The sequence below is a fragment of the Lynx rufus genome, unplaced genomic scaffold, assembly GCF_022079265.1.
Source record: "Lynx rufus isolate CCGP_SWC_20201006 ecotype Redwood Valley unplaced genomic scaffold, mLynRuf1.p SCAF_17, whole genome shotgun sequence".
Classification (NCBI taxonomy): Eukaryota; Metazoa; Chordata; class Mammalia; order Carnivora; family Felidae; genus Lynx; species Lynx rufus.
In genome coordinates this window covers 30,022,698-30,041,071 of record NW_025814831.1, presented here as the reverse complement: position 1 = coordinate 30,041,071, position 18,374 = coordinate 30,022,698, and the positions used below count along the sequence as shown (strand labels likewise).

The window sequence follows — 18,374 nt, the reverse complement described above, 5'->3', positions numbered from 1 at the left end:
AAAGTAAAAGAGAACTCAGCCCACACTGAGTCTGCAGAGCTCCCATGTTGTCTTGTGAACAGCACATTGAGAGGTGGTTAAGAGCTTGTTTTCTGGGGGGCTCCTGGGTGGCTCAGTCCGTTGGGCGTCTGACTTGGGCTAGGTCATCATCTCGTGGCTCATGGATTCAAGCCCCATGCTGGGCTCTGTGCTGTTTGCTCAGAGCCTGGAGCCTGCTTCAGATTCTATGTCTCTCTGCCCCTGCCCACTCAGGCGCGCACACGCGCTCTCTTTCTCTCTCTTTCTCTCTCTCTCTCTCTCTCTCTCTCTCTCTCAAAAATGAAAATAAAAAAAAAATTTTAAAAGAGCTTGATATCTGTAGTTGGGCATGCCTGGGTTCAAACCCTCTCTGTAATGCTTCCTAGCTATGGCCATTCCCCTGTCTATAAAGTGGTGATGACGAGAGGCTGTGAGAATTTAACATAAGCACATATCACAATCTCCAGTACATTGTAATAATGTTAAGCTGTTATTAAGATTATAATGTATTTTTAATGAATAACAGTAATACTTAGTCAAAAACAAGGTAAAAGTGGCATGTTCTCACATGATTTTCCCAAGAGAACCTGTTCTTTATTTTGAGAGAGAGAGAGAGCGTGCACACGTGCACATATGTGCAAGCAGGGAAGGGGCAGAGAAAGAGGGAGAGGGAGGATCTTAAGCAGGCTCCACACATGGGGCTCAATCCCACACCCATGAGATCAATCCCATGACTGTAAGATCATGACCTGAGCCAAAATCAAGAGTTGGTCACTCAACAGACTGAGCCACCTAGGTGCCCCTAAGAGAACCTGTTGTTGTTGTTGTTGTTCTTCTCCTTCTTCATTTTTTTTTTAAGCGTATTTGTATATTTGGAGAGAGACTGACACAGTGTGGGTAGGGGAGGGGCAGAGAGAGAGAGAGAGAGAGAGAGAGAGAGAGAGAGAGAGAGAATCCCAAGCAGGCTCCAAACTACATCACAGAACCTGATGTGGGGCTTGAACCCACGAGCCGCGAGATCATGACCTGATCTGAAACCAAGAGTAGGGTGCTTAACCAAGTGGATTACGTTTTACCAGCAACAGTGACTATCAGTCTGCTTTCATCTCCTATTCTGTACTTATCTGGGAAGAGGAGTGTTGTTCTTTTTCTCCTGTTATTTATTATTTTTATTACTGTTGTTAATACTCTTGGTATCCACTCTCCCCTTTACAAAAACTGAGTTTTAGATATGAACAGTGATAAGCGAAGTAAGACAGAGAAAGGCAAGTATGTGGAATTTAAGAAACAAAATGGATGAACATAGGGGAAGGGAAGGAAAAATAAAATGTGATAAAAACAGAGAGAGAGGCAAACCATATCAGCCTCTTAAATACAGACAAGAAATGGGTTACTAGAGGGGAGGTCTGTGGGGGGATGGGCTAAATGGGTGATGGGTATTAAGGAGGGTGCTGTTGGGATGAGCTCTGGGTGCTATATGTAAGTGATGAATCACTGGTTTCTACTCCGGAAACCAATACTGCACTGTATGTTAACTGACTTGAATTTAAATTTAAAAAATATATGAACAATGATAACAAAAAGGAAGTTGAACTTGAAGAGTAAGAAAGGGTAAACCCAGGACAAGGATGAAAATAGTGTTTAGATTAAGAGACTGAGGAAAGTAGAATCTAAGGAAGGTTCTAGTTTTATTCTGTCATTCATCAAATATTTATTGTTCCCTCTAATACAGGCAAGGTGAGGGGTATCAGAATTGTATAAGGCCTAATTTTATCTCTCTCTAAAGATTTTTAAAAATCCTTTAAATAATTTTTGTACACTTTTTTAAATGTTTATTTTGAGAGAGAGAACACAAGTGGGGGAGAGTCAGAGAGAGAGGGAGACAGAATCTGAAGCAGGCTCCAGGCTCTGAGCTCAGCACAGAACCCAATGCAGGGCTGTAACTCATAAACCATGAGATCATTATGTGAGCCAAAGTCAGACGCCCAGCTGACTGAGCCACCCACATGCCCCTAAGTAAATTTTTTGAGAGAATTGTAGATTTACATGAAATTGTAAGAAATAGATCCCTTGTATATCACTATAAGGATTTTGTTTATTTTTTAACTTTTTTTAATGTTTTATTTTTTGAGAGAGCGCCAGCAGGGGTGGGGCAAAGAGAGAGGGAGACAGAATCCAAAGCAGGCTTCAGGGTCTGAACTGTCAGTACAGAGCCCAATACTGGGTTTGAACCCATAGACATGAGATCATGACTTGAGTCAAAGTCGGACACTCAACTGACTGAGCCACCCAGGTGCCCCCAGCACAGGGATTTTAAATCTTATTAATAATGAAGGTGAAGGGTGCCTGCCTGGCTCAGTGGTGGAGCATGCTACTCTGGATCTCCGGGTCATGAGTTCGAGCCCCACATTGGGTGTAGAGCTTACTTAAAATTAAGAAGGTGAGACAGTTCCTTGTAAAACTGGTATGAAAGAAACCTCAGATAGAAAGCACTTTATAATTTTGAGAAAGGTGAGATTACTGTGCTTGTAAGCATTAGCAAATAAAGTTTTCACGCAGGTGTCAGTTTTTAAGCCAAACCTCAGAGGATGAGTACAATTGCTTTAGGTTGAGAATGGAGGGTGAGAATGAGGTAAACTAAGAGCCAGGTGAGAGAGAGGACCTGGGTTCCTTCACTGGTCAGTGGCGAATAAAATCTAGACTTTTAAACTGCACATCTCTTGTGAATTGATTCTTTTTGCCTCAGACTTTCAGAACTCAAGTAATGATGGGCCTCTTCTTAATCTCAGGTCTAATTGTTATGTTTTCTGTGTTTAATATAGAATACCTTGATTCTGGGGAGTCTGACTTACTGAAAATAGTTCCTCTTGTGCTTTTAGAATGACAGTAGAGAACGGCTTGAGCATAGCAGTGAAAGGCGGAGGCGTGGCAACCCTGAGCTATCTAACGGACGACCCCAGGGTAACTCACGGCAGGTGGTGGAACAAGATGAAGAAGAAGATGAAGAGCTGACGTTGAAATATGGTGCCAAACATGTGATCATGCTCTTTGTCCCGGTGACCCTCTGTATGGTGGTGGTCGTGGCTACCATCAAATCAGTCAGCTTCTATACCCGGAAGGATGGACAGCTGTATGTATGAGTGTTTTGTTTTATCATTCTCAAGGCTGATACGGCTTTTCTTCATTCTGTGTCATTATCACTTTGGTGGCCTCTGCTCTGAAGGGACGCAAAGGCTAGAGAGTTCATTCTCTCGGACAGCCAGAAGCAGTTGAGATAATGAGGGGTGATTATTACTTGATGCTTTAAGTAGAGAAAATGAGAGCTACAGAATTTTATTTCATGTATGGTATCACTGGATAGAGCTGAATTTATTTGGAATTGAGCAGGTAAAGAATTGAATATTGATTTTTTTCCACCTCAGGGCCATTGGTCCCATTGTTCTGCTGGAAGGTTCTTTCCTTTTCTGGCTTTTTAAAAAATGTTTATTTATTTGAGAGAGAGAGAGAGAGAGAGAGAGAGGGAGCATATGTGTGTGTGATTGGGGGAGGGGCAGAGAGAGAGGGAGAGAAAGAATCTCAAGCAGGCTCTGTGCTCAATCCCATGCAAGATCATCATGACATGAGCCAAAACCGAGTCAGATGCTCAACCTATGGAGCCACCCAGGTGCTCCTCCTTTTTAACTTCGATGGATTAATTCCTCTCATCTTTCTCATCTTCCCTTAAATGTCTAAGTACTCAAAGATAATTGCCCTGATCCTCATAAGAGAATTAGGTCCTTCCTGATGTTCTTTCTCATAGCAACCTGTTCTTTTTCACCTGTCACAAGATGCAAATCTGTTATTTATTTACAGTATTTAAAGCCTGGTTTCCTTCTATACTGTAAGGCTTATGAGGGCAACTAGTGTCCAGGGCTAGTTATGTAATAAATGCTCAGTAAAAAGTCGTTAAATGAAAGGATGAAGAATTAATACAAGCTGGCATTCTCTAGACTCTTGGGAGACTGTTGTGTTGATTCTCTGGTGCTGTTGGTACGACCCCTTTGCCTTTAAGAAAAATGCTTTCAGATTCACCTAGTTCTGTCTCAGGGACTCCCATTGGGCTCAAACAGAGTTTTTTTTTTTTTTTTTAAATTTTTTTTTTCAACGTTTATTTATTTTTTTTGGGGGGACAGAGAGAGACAGAGCATGAACGGGGGAGGGGCAGAGAGAGAGGGAGACACAGAATCGGAAACAGGCTCCAGGCTCTGAGCCATCAGCCCAGAGCCCGACGCGGGGCTCGAACTCACGGACCGCGAGATCGTGACCTGGCTGAAGTCGGACGCTTAACCGACTGCGCCACCCAGGCGCCCCAGGCTCAAACAGAGTTTTAAGTGAATTTTGGAATTTGAAATTAGCGAACTGTGTGGTGTTCTGAAAGCCAAACTTGTAATGTTTTGGAAGAAACGCTAAGATAATGAGTAAAGGGCAGGGATTGGAGACAGTAGCCAAAAGAGGCTAGGTAATATTATCTGTATACGTTAGAGTTAGTTTGGGCTACATGTTATAGAACAAGGGTTAGTAAGCCATAGTCCAAAGGACAGATCCGCCTGCCACCTGTTTTTATAAATAAACTTTTACTGAAACACAACCATGTTCATTCATTTATATATTGTCTATGGCTGTCTTCGTACTGACTTCATACTACAATGGCAGGGTTCAGTGGTTGGAACAGAGACCATATGGCAAAATTTAAAATATATACTTTCTTGGGGTGCCTGGGTGGCTCAGTCAGTTGAGCATCCCGACTTTTGCTATCAGCTCAGGTCATGATCCCAGGGTTGTGGGATCGAGTCCTGCATTGGGCTTTGTACAGAGTGTGGAGTCTGCTTAAAATTGACTCTCTCTCTCTCTCTCTCTCTCTCTCTCTCTCTCTCTCCTCCTCCTCCTCCTCCTCCTCCTCCTTCTCCTCCTCCTCCTTCTCCTCCTCCTCCTCCTTCTCCTCCTCCTCCTCCTTCTCCTCCTCCTCCTCCTCCTCCTTCTCCTCCTCCTCCTTCTCCCTCTTCCTCCTCTTCTTCCTCTTCCTCCTCCTCCTCCCTCTTTCTCCTCTTCCTCCTCCTCCTCCTCTTCCTCCTCCTCCTCCTCCTCCTCTTCCTCCTCCTCCTTCTCCTCCTCTTCCTCCTCCTCCTTCTCCTCCTCTTCCTCCTCCTCCTTCTCCTCCTCTTCCTCCTCCTCCTTCTCCTCCTCTTCCTCCTCCTCTTCCTCCTCCTCCTCCTCTTCCTCCTCCTCCTCCTCCTCCTCCTCCTCTTCCTTCCCCTCTCTCCCACCCATGCCTGCACTCTCTGTCTCTAAAATAAATAATGAAATAAAATAAAATTTAAAAAATGTGTACTCTCTAGTTCTTTACAGAAAGTTGCCTGACCCTGTTACAGGAAATGAAAACAACTGGTTTAAATGGTATACATATTTTATCTGTTTCCCAGAGAGTGGTATTGGGTACTCAGTCCAGATTGGTATAGTGACTTCACATTTTTCAAGGATTCAGTCTTCTTTCCTTTTCCTTTAGCTTCTATCATTTATGTTATTCAAGGTTCCTTATTGGTACTGGAGCTCTAGGCTTCAAATCAAACAACAGGAAGCAGGAAGGAGTGGCAGAGAAGAGGATATAAGACATCTCAGCAGAATTAATGCCTTTCTTAGAAGTTCAGCACAACATATCCGCTTATAACTCACTGACCATATTTAGCCTCATGGCCACACGTAACTGTAAAGAAGTCAGAAAAAAGTCTTTTAGCTGGGAGACTGAGGACCTGGAATAAAAGCATGTTTATGTGAATGAGAAACCAAGGGGAAGATGGATATATTGTATCAGAACAGTTCCTATAGGTGAAAAAAAATAATTGTAAGCCACTGTATTATAAGCCCTCTTCCTCTGACAACTATTTGTAGCCTCGGTATATGGCAGAACCCAGTTCTTTAACAAATTGCTAATAAGCTATGGAGAAATAACATTTGAGGAGTAATTATTTCAATATAAAGCATCCACTAGATGGAGCCAGTGTCTGGTTCACGGAAGTCCACCTCTCCATATTTTGGATATCTCTTTTTATCTTGAAGCACTTTATTTATTTATTTATTTACTTACTTACTTATTATTTTCTGAAGTTTATTTATTTTGAGAGAGAGACAGCAGGAGTCATGGAGGGGCAGAGAGAGAGGGAGAGAGAGAGAGTCCCAAGCAGGTTCTGCACTGTCAGCACAGAGTCCAACGTGGGGCTCGATCTCATGAACCATGAGATCATGACCTGAGCTGAAACCAAGAGTCAGATGCTTAACCGATTGAGCCACCCAGGCGACCCTAAAGCACTTATTTTAAAGTATAGCTAATTTTCTTAGCTAAAATTCTTGGCTAGATTGCTGAGATGGAAAAAAGGTCACTTAAAGATACCAGTTTGAATCAAAGAAACAAGACAAGGAGAGGGTATGTGGTTTGACCTGGGGCTTTTGTGTTTTGTTTTATTACAGAATCTATACCCCATTCACAGAAGACACCGAGACTGTGGGGCAGAGAGCCCTACACTCGATTCTGAATGCTGCTATCATGATCAGCGTCATTGTTGTCATGACTATTCTCCTGGTGGTTCTGTATAAATACAGGTGCTATAAGGTGAGCATGAGATATGGAGCTTTGGTTTCTACCATGTTCTTTTTGTGATTGGGTTTTCCTGTCTTGTACAAAAGGGTCTTGTGTTGTAGAACTGATTTGATTTTGAGTTTTAATTTTTTTTTAATTTTTAGTTTAACTTTAAAAATTTAATTTTTAATTTTCAGATTTTCTTGAGTACAGGCCAGTGGAGCCTCCTTCAGACCCTGGTGTTAAACTCATTGGTGACTGGTTATATTCCCACTTCTGTATTGGGAGCCATCCATTCCCATACTATCTCTCCTGCAGGAGCACTAGTTCTTTCCTTGGGAAATAAGGGCAGGGGAGATTGTGCGGGAAAGACACAGGCCCAACACTCCCAGCCTCTGCCCACTTAGCTCACCTGCTAGCTAAGGGATTCACTCTTGAATTTTTGCCACCTGGCACATATTTCAGATGCGTGCCTCAGAAAAATCACAAATTATTATAAGTCATGAGCCTTTAGGGTCTTTCTCAAAGAAAAGAAATGAATGATAACTTTCCAAATATTGAAGTCTACTCGATTTCCTTCTATTTATTTCTGTATATTCTTTAACATGGTTAAGATAAAATGTATAATCAGTATGTGTCCTTTCTTAACTTTTACTTTGGGATAAGCATTTTTCCATATTATAAATTCTCAGAAAATATGTCTAAAGGCTACATAACATTTGACTCAATGAGCGTATTATAATTTACTTTCCCTAATCTCCCTGATGTTGGACATTTAAGTTGTTTCCAGTTTTTTGCTATTCTAAACAATGAATGTCTTTGTGGAGCTTTTTCAGTTTTTCACATTATTTCCTTAGGGTAAAATCCTAGACACAGAATTTCAGGGATGAATTATCTACATATTTTTAACCATTATGGTGTGCAAAATTCCTTTTTCAAAATGATAGTATCAGTTTGTACTTAACACTAGTAGAGAATGAGAATGTCTTACCCTACATTTACCAGCATTGAATTTTAATTTTTATAGATGAAACAAAATGCCTTAATTTGCATTTGGCTGGTATTTAGTAAGATCAAATACCTTTCCAGTGTTCACGAACTTTAAAATTATGCAGAATTTAACCTTGCTTGTTGAAAGTTTGAGTGCGTGGGAGTGTTAACCTAAGTGTTGGCCATCTGTAGTCTTGACATTGTTAGCAAGTGGAAAAGATGGAAGACAGGTGTGTATGATGATGGCAAGTGTCATTAATACTCAGAAAACCAAAGAGCGAATGATGTAAACCCTTGCTGCAAAGCATTCTCCTCCCCGTTTAAGTATCTTCATGACAATAACTTTGTCTGTCTGTGTTTACTTACTAGGTGCATGTTTCTGCTCTGCTGGACTCACTTTGTGACTCTTATCTAGATTACATGCTACTTTTCTTCTTTGCGTTTTATGGGGAGTCTGTATCCTGTTTAGGGTCATAACCACACCTGTACACCTTGAGGAAGGACCAATAAGTTCATAACAGCTTTAAAAGTTTGCTTTCCTAAGCTTCTTCCTTTCTGTGATCTCCCTGGTACTTTTTGGGTTTTTTGGCCTCCCTTTTTCATTCCTCCAGCTAGAAATGACTTTATTTTACCAATGACGGGGCTTTGTTTTACCAATGATGGGGCCACAAAGTGGGAGGACAGAGAGAAATGAAACAAGTGCAATGTGCCCCACTCTCTGGGAAGTACAGCTCCTCCAGGTTACAGAGGAAACTTCCCCTCTGAAATTTAGGCTCCTGCAACCCCCACTGCCACCCCCACAGGATTCTTTGGGGGCTGAATGTGAGAGAATGGTGAAAGGAAAAACCCAAAATTGATATTTTTGCATTCTCTTTTTTGTTAGGAGACCTCTTTCCTGTTCCTTTCCAGAACTAGGCTTCTAGAGCTCTCACTGTCTTGCTAATGCCCAGTCAGAGCTGCATTGAATTCTAATGGAGGAGGATAGTACTGGAGGGGAAAAAGTGATCAACTTATTTCTCATTCCCCAGCCCACCTGACTCTGTTCACTTTTCAGAGTCCTCACCTAGCAGCTGCATGCATTCTCTCCAAGTTTTATGGTTGCGTTTGGCAGGAGAGACAGGATAGGTGTGCTTTTACTCCATGGCACCTCGAACCTCTCTTGATACTTTTTCGGTCAGTTTTGTGCATCTTTTAGTTACATCTCATGTAACTCTTTTAGAAAGTATGCAAGGGTTTATTTTCAGCCACATTTCTACATTTGTTCGTTCATGGGTGTTGTTTTGTTTTGCTTTTTAATATTAAGTTCAAGTCTTAGCAGGCATAGCCAATTCTATAGGAACAAGTTGTTTACTTTGATTCCTAGAGTAAAATAAAAGGAGCTTTTGAGTCAGAAATTCAGAAACTTGCCAGGACCTGTTTGGAAATAAACCCTGAAGATTTGTTATGTCAGTGGTTGGTTGTGCAATGTCTGTGAGAAGCACAAGAAGCTAAAAGACCAAACAAACTTTTAAAAAGGTAGAAACTGAAAAGGCAGTTAATTATTACATATCAGGTTATAGATGAAACTATATAACTTACCAAAAGCACATGATTTCCAGCCTGGCTAGTTTAGGGTTTAGAGGAGATGCCTGCTGTTCTACACTGAAGCATGGCTCTTTTCTTTCAGAGCCTTTAGCACAGGAAAGCTGAACTAGGGATTTTTGCAAGATGAGAAAAAAAAGCCTGTTTTACCACCTGATGTCCTAGAAAAAGGGCAAGTGCTATTTAGTCATCATCAGAAGAGGCTTTGAATTCAGGTAATAATTCAGAAAATCATAACATTAGTGACCAAAAACCATTATTACAGACAAAGGGCTAATATCTTTACAATATGAAGAGCCCTTTCAAACTATTAAGAAAATTATGAACATCGTAGGGGCGCCTGGCTCCTACGTAGGGGCGGCTGCCTTGTTTGGTAGAGCATGTGGCCCTTGACCTCTGGCTTGTAAGTTTGAGCCCCACATTGGGTGTAGAGATTACTTTTTAAAAAAATGAAATCTTTATAAAAAGAAAAAAAAATTAGGAACATCCTATAAATTTTTAGAAACCCAAGCCACAGGAATTACAAAGGAAATGTAGATGGCCAGGAGAGAAACAGACAGATGTATATATATGTTTCCTCAATAGAAAAACAAGAAACGTTAGAATAACAAATTGATACATTTCACCTATTGACTTGGTAAAGATTAATACAGGCTTTTTTGTGTGTGAAGTCACTAAGCCTATATATATCAATAGTCAGTAATAAGAGTCTGTACACTTTGATTCCATAATTTTGCTTTCATGATATATCTGAAATAAAGAATTTGAAATGCAGGAAAATATGTGCGTGCTAAGATATTTATCCTAGCATAAATTACAATTGAGAAAAAATTGGAAATTGTAATTCCCTAAGAAATTGGGAATAAGAAAAGGTTAAATAAATAAGAAAAGGTTAAGGGGCACCTGGGTAGCTCAGTTGGTTAAGCATCCGACTCTTGATTTCAGCTCTGGTCATCTCTCACAGTTCATGAGATCAAGCCCCTCATTGGGCAGAGAGAGAATTCCGAGGAGGCTTTGCACTGACAACACGGAGCCTCCTTGGAATTCTCTCTCTACCCCTCTCTTGCTTGCTTGCTGTCTCTCAAAATAAACTAAAACATTTTTTAAAAGGCAGAATATTAAACTATATATTACTTGATTCTAATATTGTTAAAAGGTCTTTATACATGCAGACAGAAAACATACCTGAAAAAAAAAAAGTTAATTAACAACTTTGTCCCCAATCAGTGGGAATTGTTTCCTTCTTTTAGTGTTTATCTTCTCAATATTATGCATATATGTTGCTTTTCTTTTCAGATAAATGCTTTCTTAAAATAATGCCCCCATGTTCCCTTGCTGAAAAAACAAAGAGCTTATCTCAAGAAAGATGAGAATTTCTAGTATTCAGTGTTTACTCCTGCTTTTTAATTCAGCACTTAATACGGGGTACCAATGTACATCTTCCACTTGTTAAAGCTCTTCTGTTTTGTAATATTTTATATAACTTTTTAGTTTTGTAATGGATTATTTCTGTAGCTGAGACTTGGGAGCATGAGGGACTGGGAAGCCCTCAAGGAGGTTGCTTTTTGCTCTTTCAGCTTTACTGGGTTTTCTGCAGACCAACCAGAGGAAGGGCTCCCTTTAGAATATTTTGCTAAAGTTGAAGTATTCAGAGGGAAGTGTATAGGTGTCTTCACTTTACTTTGATATGTATTAAAAGTAAAAAGGACTAATAGATGGCGAACTGGATAGAAATGCTGCAAAGCCAAATATAGCAAAATGTGAATGGTAGCTGGATATTCACTGTGAAATTCTTTAAACTTTGCTGTATGTTTGAAAAATTTTTTATAATACATTGTTGGGGGAAATTTTTGTGAAAGAACACTAGAAATTAAGTTTGTTGTATTCAGGTAGTCAGTTTAGAATACTCAGATGTCCAAGGAACACCAGCTTCCATGTAAAGCCATTCTTTTGACTTTTCCCCAAATTGTACCATTTTATAAAGTTGTTCTAAAGAAAAAGAGGCAGCAGAAGTCTTTCAAAGGCATTGACAATCATAGATCACCTTGGGTAATCAAAACAGAACCACAAGAGAAAGAAAAACTAACATACATTTTAATCACAACTAGATTTTGATAGCTTAGAGCCTGATTATTGGAACAACTGGATCTGGGAGGTGGGTGTGGGAGTTTTTTTTTTTTAATGAAGACAAAATAATACTCTGGTAAGAGACTATGTTTGGAAAATTTACTGGTTAAGTAACTTCTGTCATTAAACAGTAAGCTTCATTGAAAGATTGAAGCATATAATGGGTGTATCCACCTCAAAATAATTTCAATTTGGTTAGAAATTACTTGACAGTTTTTTTTTTGTGCTTCTCCATTCTGTTCTTAAAATCTCCAGGCTCCCTGGGTTGTATTGTATTTTCCCAAATACACCTGTTACATAAAATTAACATTTAAAATGTTCATCTTGTGTAACAGATGACAAAAGTCAAATTCTGATTCTCTCTCTCATATTCGTAAGCTGTACATGAGTAATAGTGACTAATATTTGTATAGTGCTGTATGAATTGTGCATGATGATGGACTTAGAAGTGTTCCAAAGAATTCGTAATATTACTACTTAGTAATGAACCATGTTAAATAAAATAGAAAGTGTTCTAATACTTACTGAAACTTTAGATTCTGAATATTTCATCAAATGGTTATATAATTTAAAGGCTAATTTTTGTTAATACAGTTAATGTATGCATATATAAGTCACCTAATGGAATATCTGATTTTCAATTTTATTGTATTCAGTTTTTTTCTATTTATTTCAGAAATACCACAAAAAATTTCCATTGAAAATATTGCTCCTTTAAAGTTTAAATGTGGACCTTTGGTTCCCCAAAAGTCAAATGAATTGATAATTCATTTTAGACTGTATTCTTTTTAAAATTTCACATATTTCTGGGGCACCTGAGTGGCTTAGTTGGTTAAGCGTCCGACTTTGGCTCAGGTAATGATCTTGCAGCTCGTGGGTTTGAGCCCCACGTTGGGCTTTGTGCTGACAGTTCAGAGCCTGGAGCCTGTTTCAGATTCTGTGTCTCCCTCTCTCTCTGCCCCTCCCCCACTTGCACTCTGTCTCTCTCAAAAATAAACATTAAAAAAATTTTTTTTTTAATTTTCATATATTTGTAGAGGAACAAGGTCTGTATATGTCTTGCTGAATTTTCTCTTCTGCAGTAGTTCAGCACCAAAGAGTTCTAATAGAAGTATGCACTGATCCCAAAATCAGTTTGAGTTCTGCCATTTGAAAAGCATAACACATACAGAAATAATACATTATTTTTGAAGTAAGAAATTTGCCTTTTTGTAGGGTTATGGTATCTGTCAGTTACATTGAACTGCTTTCTTTTCTAGGTCATCCATGCCTGGCTTATTATTTCATCTCTGTTGTTGCTGTTCTTTTTCTCATTCATTTACTTGGGGTAAGTGGTGAAATATTTGGTCTGTTTTTCAGGAATTAAATCTGTTTGATCTATATAACTGTGACTTAAAGCCACGTACTTTGTTGATGAATTACTCTTAAATTATAATTGTTTTTATATATAGTTTGTACCTGGTATATATAAGGCTGGTTAGTATTGTAAAATATCTATGTATATATATTTTTTTAATGGCTACACTAAATTTCTTGATAACATCATATGTCCTAGCTGTAAAATTTATTTTGCGTGTTTAATTTTATTATTATCATTCTTTATTTTTTTTTTTATTTTTTTTTTTTTTCAACGTTTATTTATTTTTGGGACAGAGAGAGACAGAGCATGAACGGGGGAGGGGCAGAGAGAGAAGGAGACACAGAATCGGAAGCAGGCTCCAAGCTCTGAGCCATCAGCCCAGAGCCCGACGCGGGGCTCGAACTCCTGGACCGCGAGATCGTGACCTGGCTGAAGTCGGACGCTTAACCGACTGCGCCACCCAGGCGCCCCTCATTCTTTATTTTTGAGAGAGAGTGCGCACGAGTCGGGGAGGGGCAGAGAGAGGAGAGACGCAGTATGCAGAGCAGCTCCAGGCTCTGAACCGGCAGCACAGAGCCCCATGCAGGGCTCGAACCCACAAGCTGTGGGATCATGATCTGAGCCGAAGTCGGACGCTCAACTGACTGAGCCACCCAGGCGCCCCACATGTTTAATTTTTTAATTAATCTATTTTAGTTAAATATTAAAGTTTATTTTTATTTATTTTGAGAGAGAGAGATCAAGGAGGGGAGGGGCAGAGAGAGAGGGAGAGAGAGAATCTCAAGCAGGCTCTGTTCCATCGGTGCGGACCCCAGCACGGGGCTCGAACTCATAAACTGTGAGATCATGACCTGAGCCTAAATCAGTATCTCAGCTTGGGGCACCTGAGTGGCTCAGCTGGTTAAGTACCTGACTCGTGATTTCGGCTCAAGTCATGATCTCATATTTGTAAGATCAAGCCCCATGTCAGGGGCTCTGTGGTAGGTGTGGAGCCTGCTTAAGATTCTCTTTCTCTCCTTCCCTCTGTCCCTCCCCTGCTTGTGCTCACTCTCTCTCTTTCAAAGAATTATAAATAGGGGTGCCTGGGTGGCTCAGTCGGTTAAACGTCCGACTTCGGCTCAGGTCATGATCTCACAGTCTGTGAGTTCGAGCCCCGCGTCAGGCTCTGTGCTGACAGCTCAGAGCCTGGAGCCTGTTTCAGATTCTGTGTCTCCCTCTCTCTCTGACCCTCCCCCCGTTCATGCTCTGTCTCTCTCTTCTCAAAAATAAATAAACATTTAAAAAAATTTTTTTTTTGAATAAAAAAAAAAGAAAAAGAAATAAGCTCAACTTGAGGGGAAAAGTGAACTAATTTAAAGGAAACTATTAATAGCACAGTTGATATAAGATATGAAAATATGAAGGTGAGATAGGAATATCTAATTTGGGGGAACCATAGTTCTAAACAGTGCTTTGATGAAAATTACTATATATAAATCTTTTTAGATTTCTGTTTAATTTTTTTCAGGGAAGTGTTTAAAACCTACAATGTTGCCATGGACTACATTACTGTTGCACTCCTGATCTGGAATTTTGGTGTGGTGGGAATGATTGCCATTCACTGGAAAGGGCCGCTGCGACTCCAGCAGGCATATCTCATTATGATCAGTGCCCTCATGGCCTTGGTATTTATCAAGTACCTCCCAGAGTGGACAGCATGGCTCATCTTGGCTGTGATTTCAGTATATGGTAAAACTCAAGACTGACATTTTGTTCATCACAGAAGTACCTCACTGGTGTGTTTCCCTTCCTTTTCCAGTTATCTTGACTTAGGAAAGTGATAACTGTTACATCCCATAGCTCTTCAGTAAATAAGTAATTAGCTATAGTATCTTTTTCATATAAAGATCTCCATTGTTTTGAGGTTAAGTTCTTTAAAAATGTTTTCTGAGTGCCCCCCCAGTTGAACCCCGTGATGGATTAGTGGAAGGATCCATAGACTTCTGGTTAGAAGTCTATAGGACTCAGATTTAAGTCCCATCTCTAGCACTGAGTATCTTTGTGACATTAGGAAAGTGCCTCAAACTCTTTGAGCTTCCGTTTCCTCATTTGGAAAATGGGAACGATGCTTCCCAGAGTTGTAAGAGTTCAGAACATATGTTGAAAAACACTAGCAGAGTACTTTATACACATAAAATGCTCAGTTGGTTTTTAAAATCAAAATTAGGTTACCTACTTCTTATAAGGTAACCTGGGTAGAATTATTCTTTTAAAAATAAAACGTATGTGGGCAGTGTGAGATTCAAATTCATGAACAACCAGTGTGACATGGGTGCTGAACAGTCAGAATGTGCCGTTGCCATGAATAACAAAAGCAGCTATAGAGGTATGTACTTCGTGGCTGTCGCCCTGCACGAAAGCCAAAAAGAGATCCATTTTCAGAGGTCAGCATGTGGTCTCTGATTATAATTAGACAGTGCTCTTTCATTGCTATTCAAGTGCTTATTAAAATGTTAGGTGACCTGTAGTAGGAATCCTAACCATCCCCACTTGATTAATAAAGAAAAAGTCTGTGGAAATAGAATTAATTTGGTTCTGTTCTCATATTTGAGCAGTCCTAGAACTATAGAAGTCATATATTGTTTGTGCTTTTTGTGATGATCTTAGGTTGTACAGTACTTGATGGTTTGCAGAGTACTCATCTATTATTGCATAGCTGTGTTCTGGCTAGTTCTGGCTCCCATCTAATCAGCAGCTGGTAAATACTTTGCAGAGATTTTCCTAATATGTTCTTCAGTGCCTTTTCAACAGCTGCAGTTTGCTTTCACCTTCAAAGGGACACATGCTAGATCTTTACCTAGCTGCTCGTGGAATTCTTCAGCAGTGCAACCGTTGCATATTATTTTTGTTGTCTAGATCTTAACCACATCCAGCTTTCTCCAGGAGCACAGATACAACATCACACTGATGATATTATCCTCTGAAGAGATTCATTTGACATACTCATTGGAGATATACAAATATTCACAAAGGAGCTAAAAAAAATGGGGTGGGCATTGCCTATACATAGTACAAGGCTTTGCCACCCCAGTTGAATTCCTGAAAATTATTTGGTGGGCTGAGGTGTAGCCGCGCACTGAAGAGAAAGTTCTCAGACACTTAGACTGAGTGGATGTGCAGGGCTGCCTCTACCGGTGAAACAGCAGCAGCACCAAACTGCACATAGTCTTTATTTCATGTTCGCCAGGTATAAACATCAAAGAATGTGAAAACATGGGAGGAAAACCCAAAGAGCCTCCAGACGTAGACCAAACACATCTGGTGTTTACGGGAAACATGTAGGGAAGATGTGCAGTTTCGAGGACTGCTAGGCAATTAGAAGGGTCTGGTTCCCTAACTGGCTCCTGGGAGATCAGGGGGCTCTGTTCTCATTGTGCTATCGTGTTTGACAGCCTCGAGACCAGAACATTGCTGATGTTTCAGCAGTTACCCCATTCACTTACCCAGGGCTTACAGTACAGTCTCTGGAAATAACTCCACACTGAGGCCTTCTACATCTCTGACACCGTCAAGAAATAGCAACAGAGCCTCCCTATATCCACAATGTTAAAATAAGCCCCGTATTTTTTTTAGGCGTTTTTGGGATCTGGAGGCAACCTATCCCTCATTTACAAATTTTACTTAAGCCTGTTTATACTGTTAATAACAAATTGGCCCATCTTGAATTGGGGCCTCCTATAATAAAGGGCTCTAATAATCTCCAAATTGTAATAGAACAGTCACTTCCCTTAATGTCCCCTCTCCCTACCTCCAGAGAATCATTCACTGTAGAAGCTCTGGCAACCTCCCTTCACACCTGAAATCTCTGGACCACTTATGATCAGAAGTTGCCCGTGGATTCTGGTGTGAGAAACTGCCCTCCTCAGTCTCCTGCTATATACCATTAGAGTGGCAGTTGGAGAGTACATATTGAGCTCTCCTGGAAACAAAAGTTTTTCACAGGCCCTGAACCTGTGGAGCTCCATATCTTTCTGTGTGTCATGGAGGCAGCATTTTGCAAGTTCAAGACAATTACCAGGGCCTCCCTGCTAAGACAGAAATGTTACCTACAGGATAGAGCCAAATCTGGGCCTTCTGGAGCATTGCACCTACAAGAGAGGTGGCCCCTTCTATCCTTAGTCCCCTGCTGGTTGACAGGGTGCTAGAAGAGGTCACCCTTCTCTCAGACCTGTGGCTACCTGGGAAGCCCTTTGGGAACAAACGAGTGGACGGCAGTGGGAGTTTGTACACCTTATGGACAGCATCAAAGTTACACGTGATGAAACTTACTAAAGAGCTCCTTCTTTTCGTTCCCTAACCCAGACATCCTTGATCAGAGAGTGGGATCCAGAGGTCAGCAAAATTAGCTGAACTTTAGCCAATCATCTTATCCTAGCCAACAAGTGACTTCATCTCTGCATTTTTACAGACGCCTGGGCCATTGCCAATGGTGTAGTCATCTGGTTCCACCAATGGTAGCAACAGCAATTACTTATCCAAGGTTTTCCTCTTTAAGGAAAATAACTGTGAGAATCTCTGGCCTCACAGATAACCAGAATATATATCAAGGTTGCACATGTCTCTGTACAAATTAAAGCCACAGTCTAGGCCTCACCTTATCCACTGTGGAGTTCCAGACATTGTTAATAGTGACTATCTCACCTGTAAAAGTACACAATGCTGGGCTCTTGAACAAGGGTTTCAGTGGGACTTTCACCATTCCTACCAGCCCCAGGCTACAGGCCTCACAGAGCACCGTTGTGACATACACAAGCAAGTTAAAACTTAATTAAATGGAACATGGCATTTTCTATCAGTAGACATTACAGGTGAATTGTAATAATGAGTCTGGTGCTATTTTTTATGTCCAAAAACAAAGAGTGCCACTTATGGAGGCAGCTGCCTTCGGTTCAGAACCAGGCTCCTCTCCTATCAGTTATTGGCCGTCTGTTATTAGTCACAATGCTCAACCCCTAAATCTTAGTTATTGTGAAGAGTAAATGAAAAAATACATATAATACATTTAGAACAGTATCAGTAAATGTTAGCTGTTATTTTTCAAAATATAAAATCCCATAATCAAGGCAGTAATTCCTGTTTACTGCTAACAAACCTGAAGTTTAGAGAAGTAAAGTATTTGCCCAGGCTTACAGTGTTTGGTCTAGAATCTGAATCCCAAGTCCAGTATGCTTTCTACTGTGTTACATTATTTCTCCCATTTACCCCTATTTCTACCATACATGATACAAATTATTTCTACAGAGCTTTGAGTTCCTTTAAGAGATTGTATCCATCGTTTAGTGATTCTCAACTCCCTTTTTATAAGGTCAGAGGATTTTTTAATTTGTCACACAGGTTCTAAAAATTCTTAAACAAAATTAAGTCACTTTAATTGTTCTAAAAATAAGGCAGTTTATCATTTAGCGATTCTGTAAGGGGCAGCATGTCATAAAACCGAGATAGTTACAGGACACAGCCCCTTCAAACAGGTTGAAAATCTCATTATTTCAGAGCACGGCAAATTTCCCTTTTGTCATTCAAAACAAATCAAAGTGGAAGCAGTGAGAGCTGAGAATTCTTTGTGTGATTTAGTATATTAGTGGTAGTATAAAAGGAGACATGACCACTTGCTGGTGTGAGGGTTTTTTTTACTTAAATGCATCTGAATGA

At 40.2% G+C, this 18,374-nt stretch overlaps 1 protein-coding gene across 3 annotated transcripts in view; it reads left to right on the top strand.

Annotated features, from left to right (window-relative positions):
- Positions 1–18,374, top strand: part of PSEN1 (presenilin 1) — a 74,011-nt gene that overhangs the window by 31,649 nt on the left and 23,988 nt on the right. For all 3 annotated transcript variants that reach the window (XM_047079401.1, XM_047079402.1, XM_047079400.1), the window contains 4 exons: positions 2,898–3,148; positions 6,520–6,661; positions 12,586–12,653; positions 14,194–14,414. In XM_047079401.1, the coding sequence (XP_046935357.1) occupies positions 2,898–3,148; positions 6,520–6,661; positions 12,586–12,653; positions 14,194–14,414 (682 nt within the window). The remainder of the gene's footprint in view (positions 1–2,897; positions 3,149–6,519; positions 6,662–12,585; positions 12,654–14,193; positions 14,415–18,374) is intronic.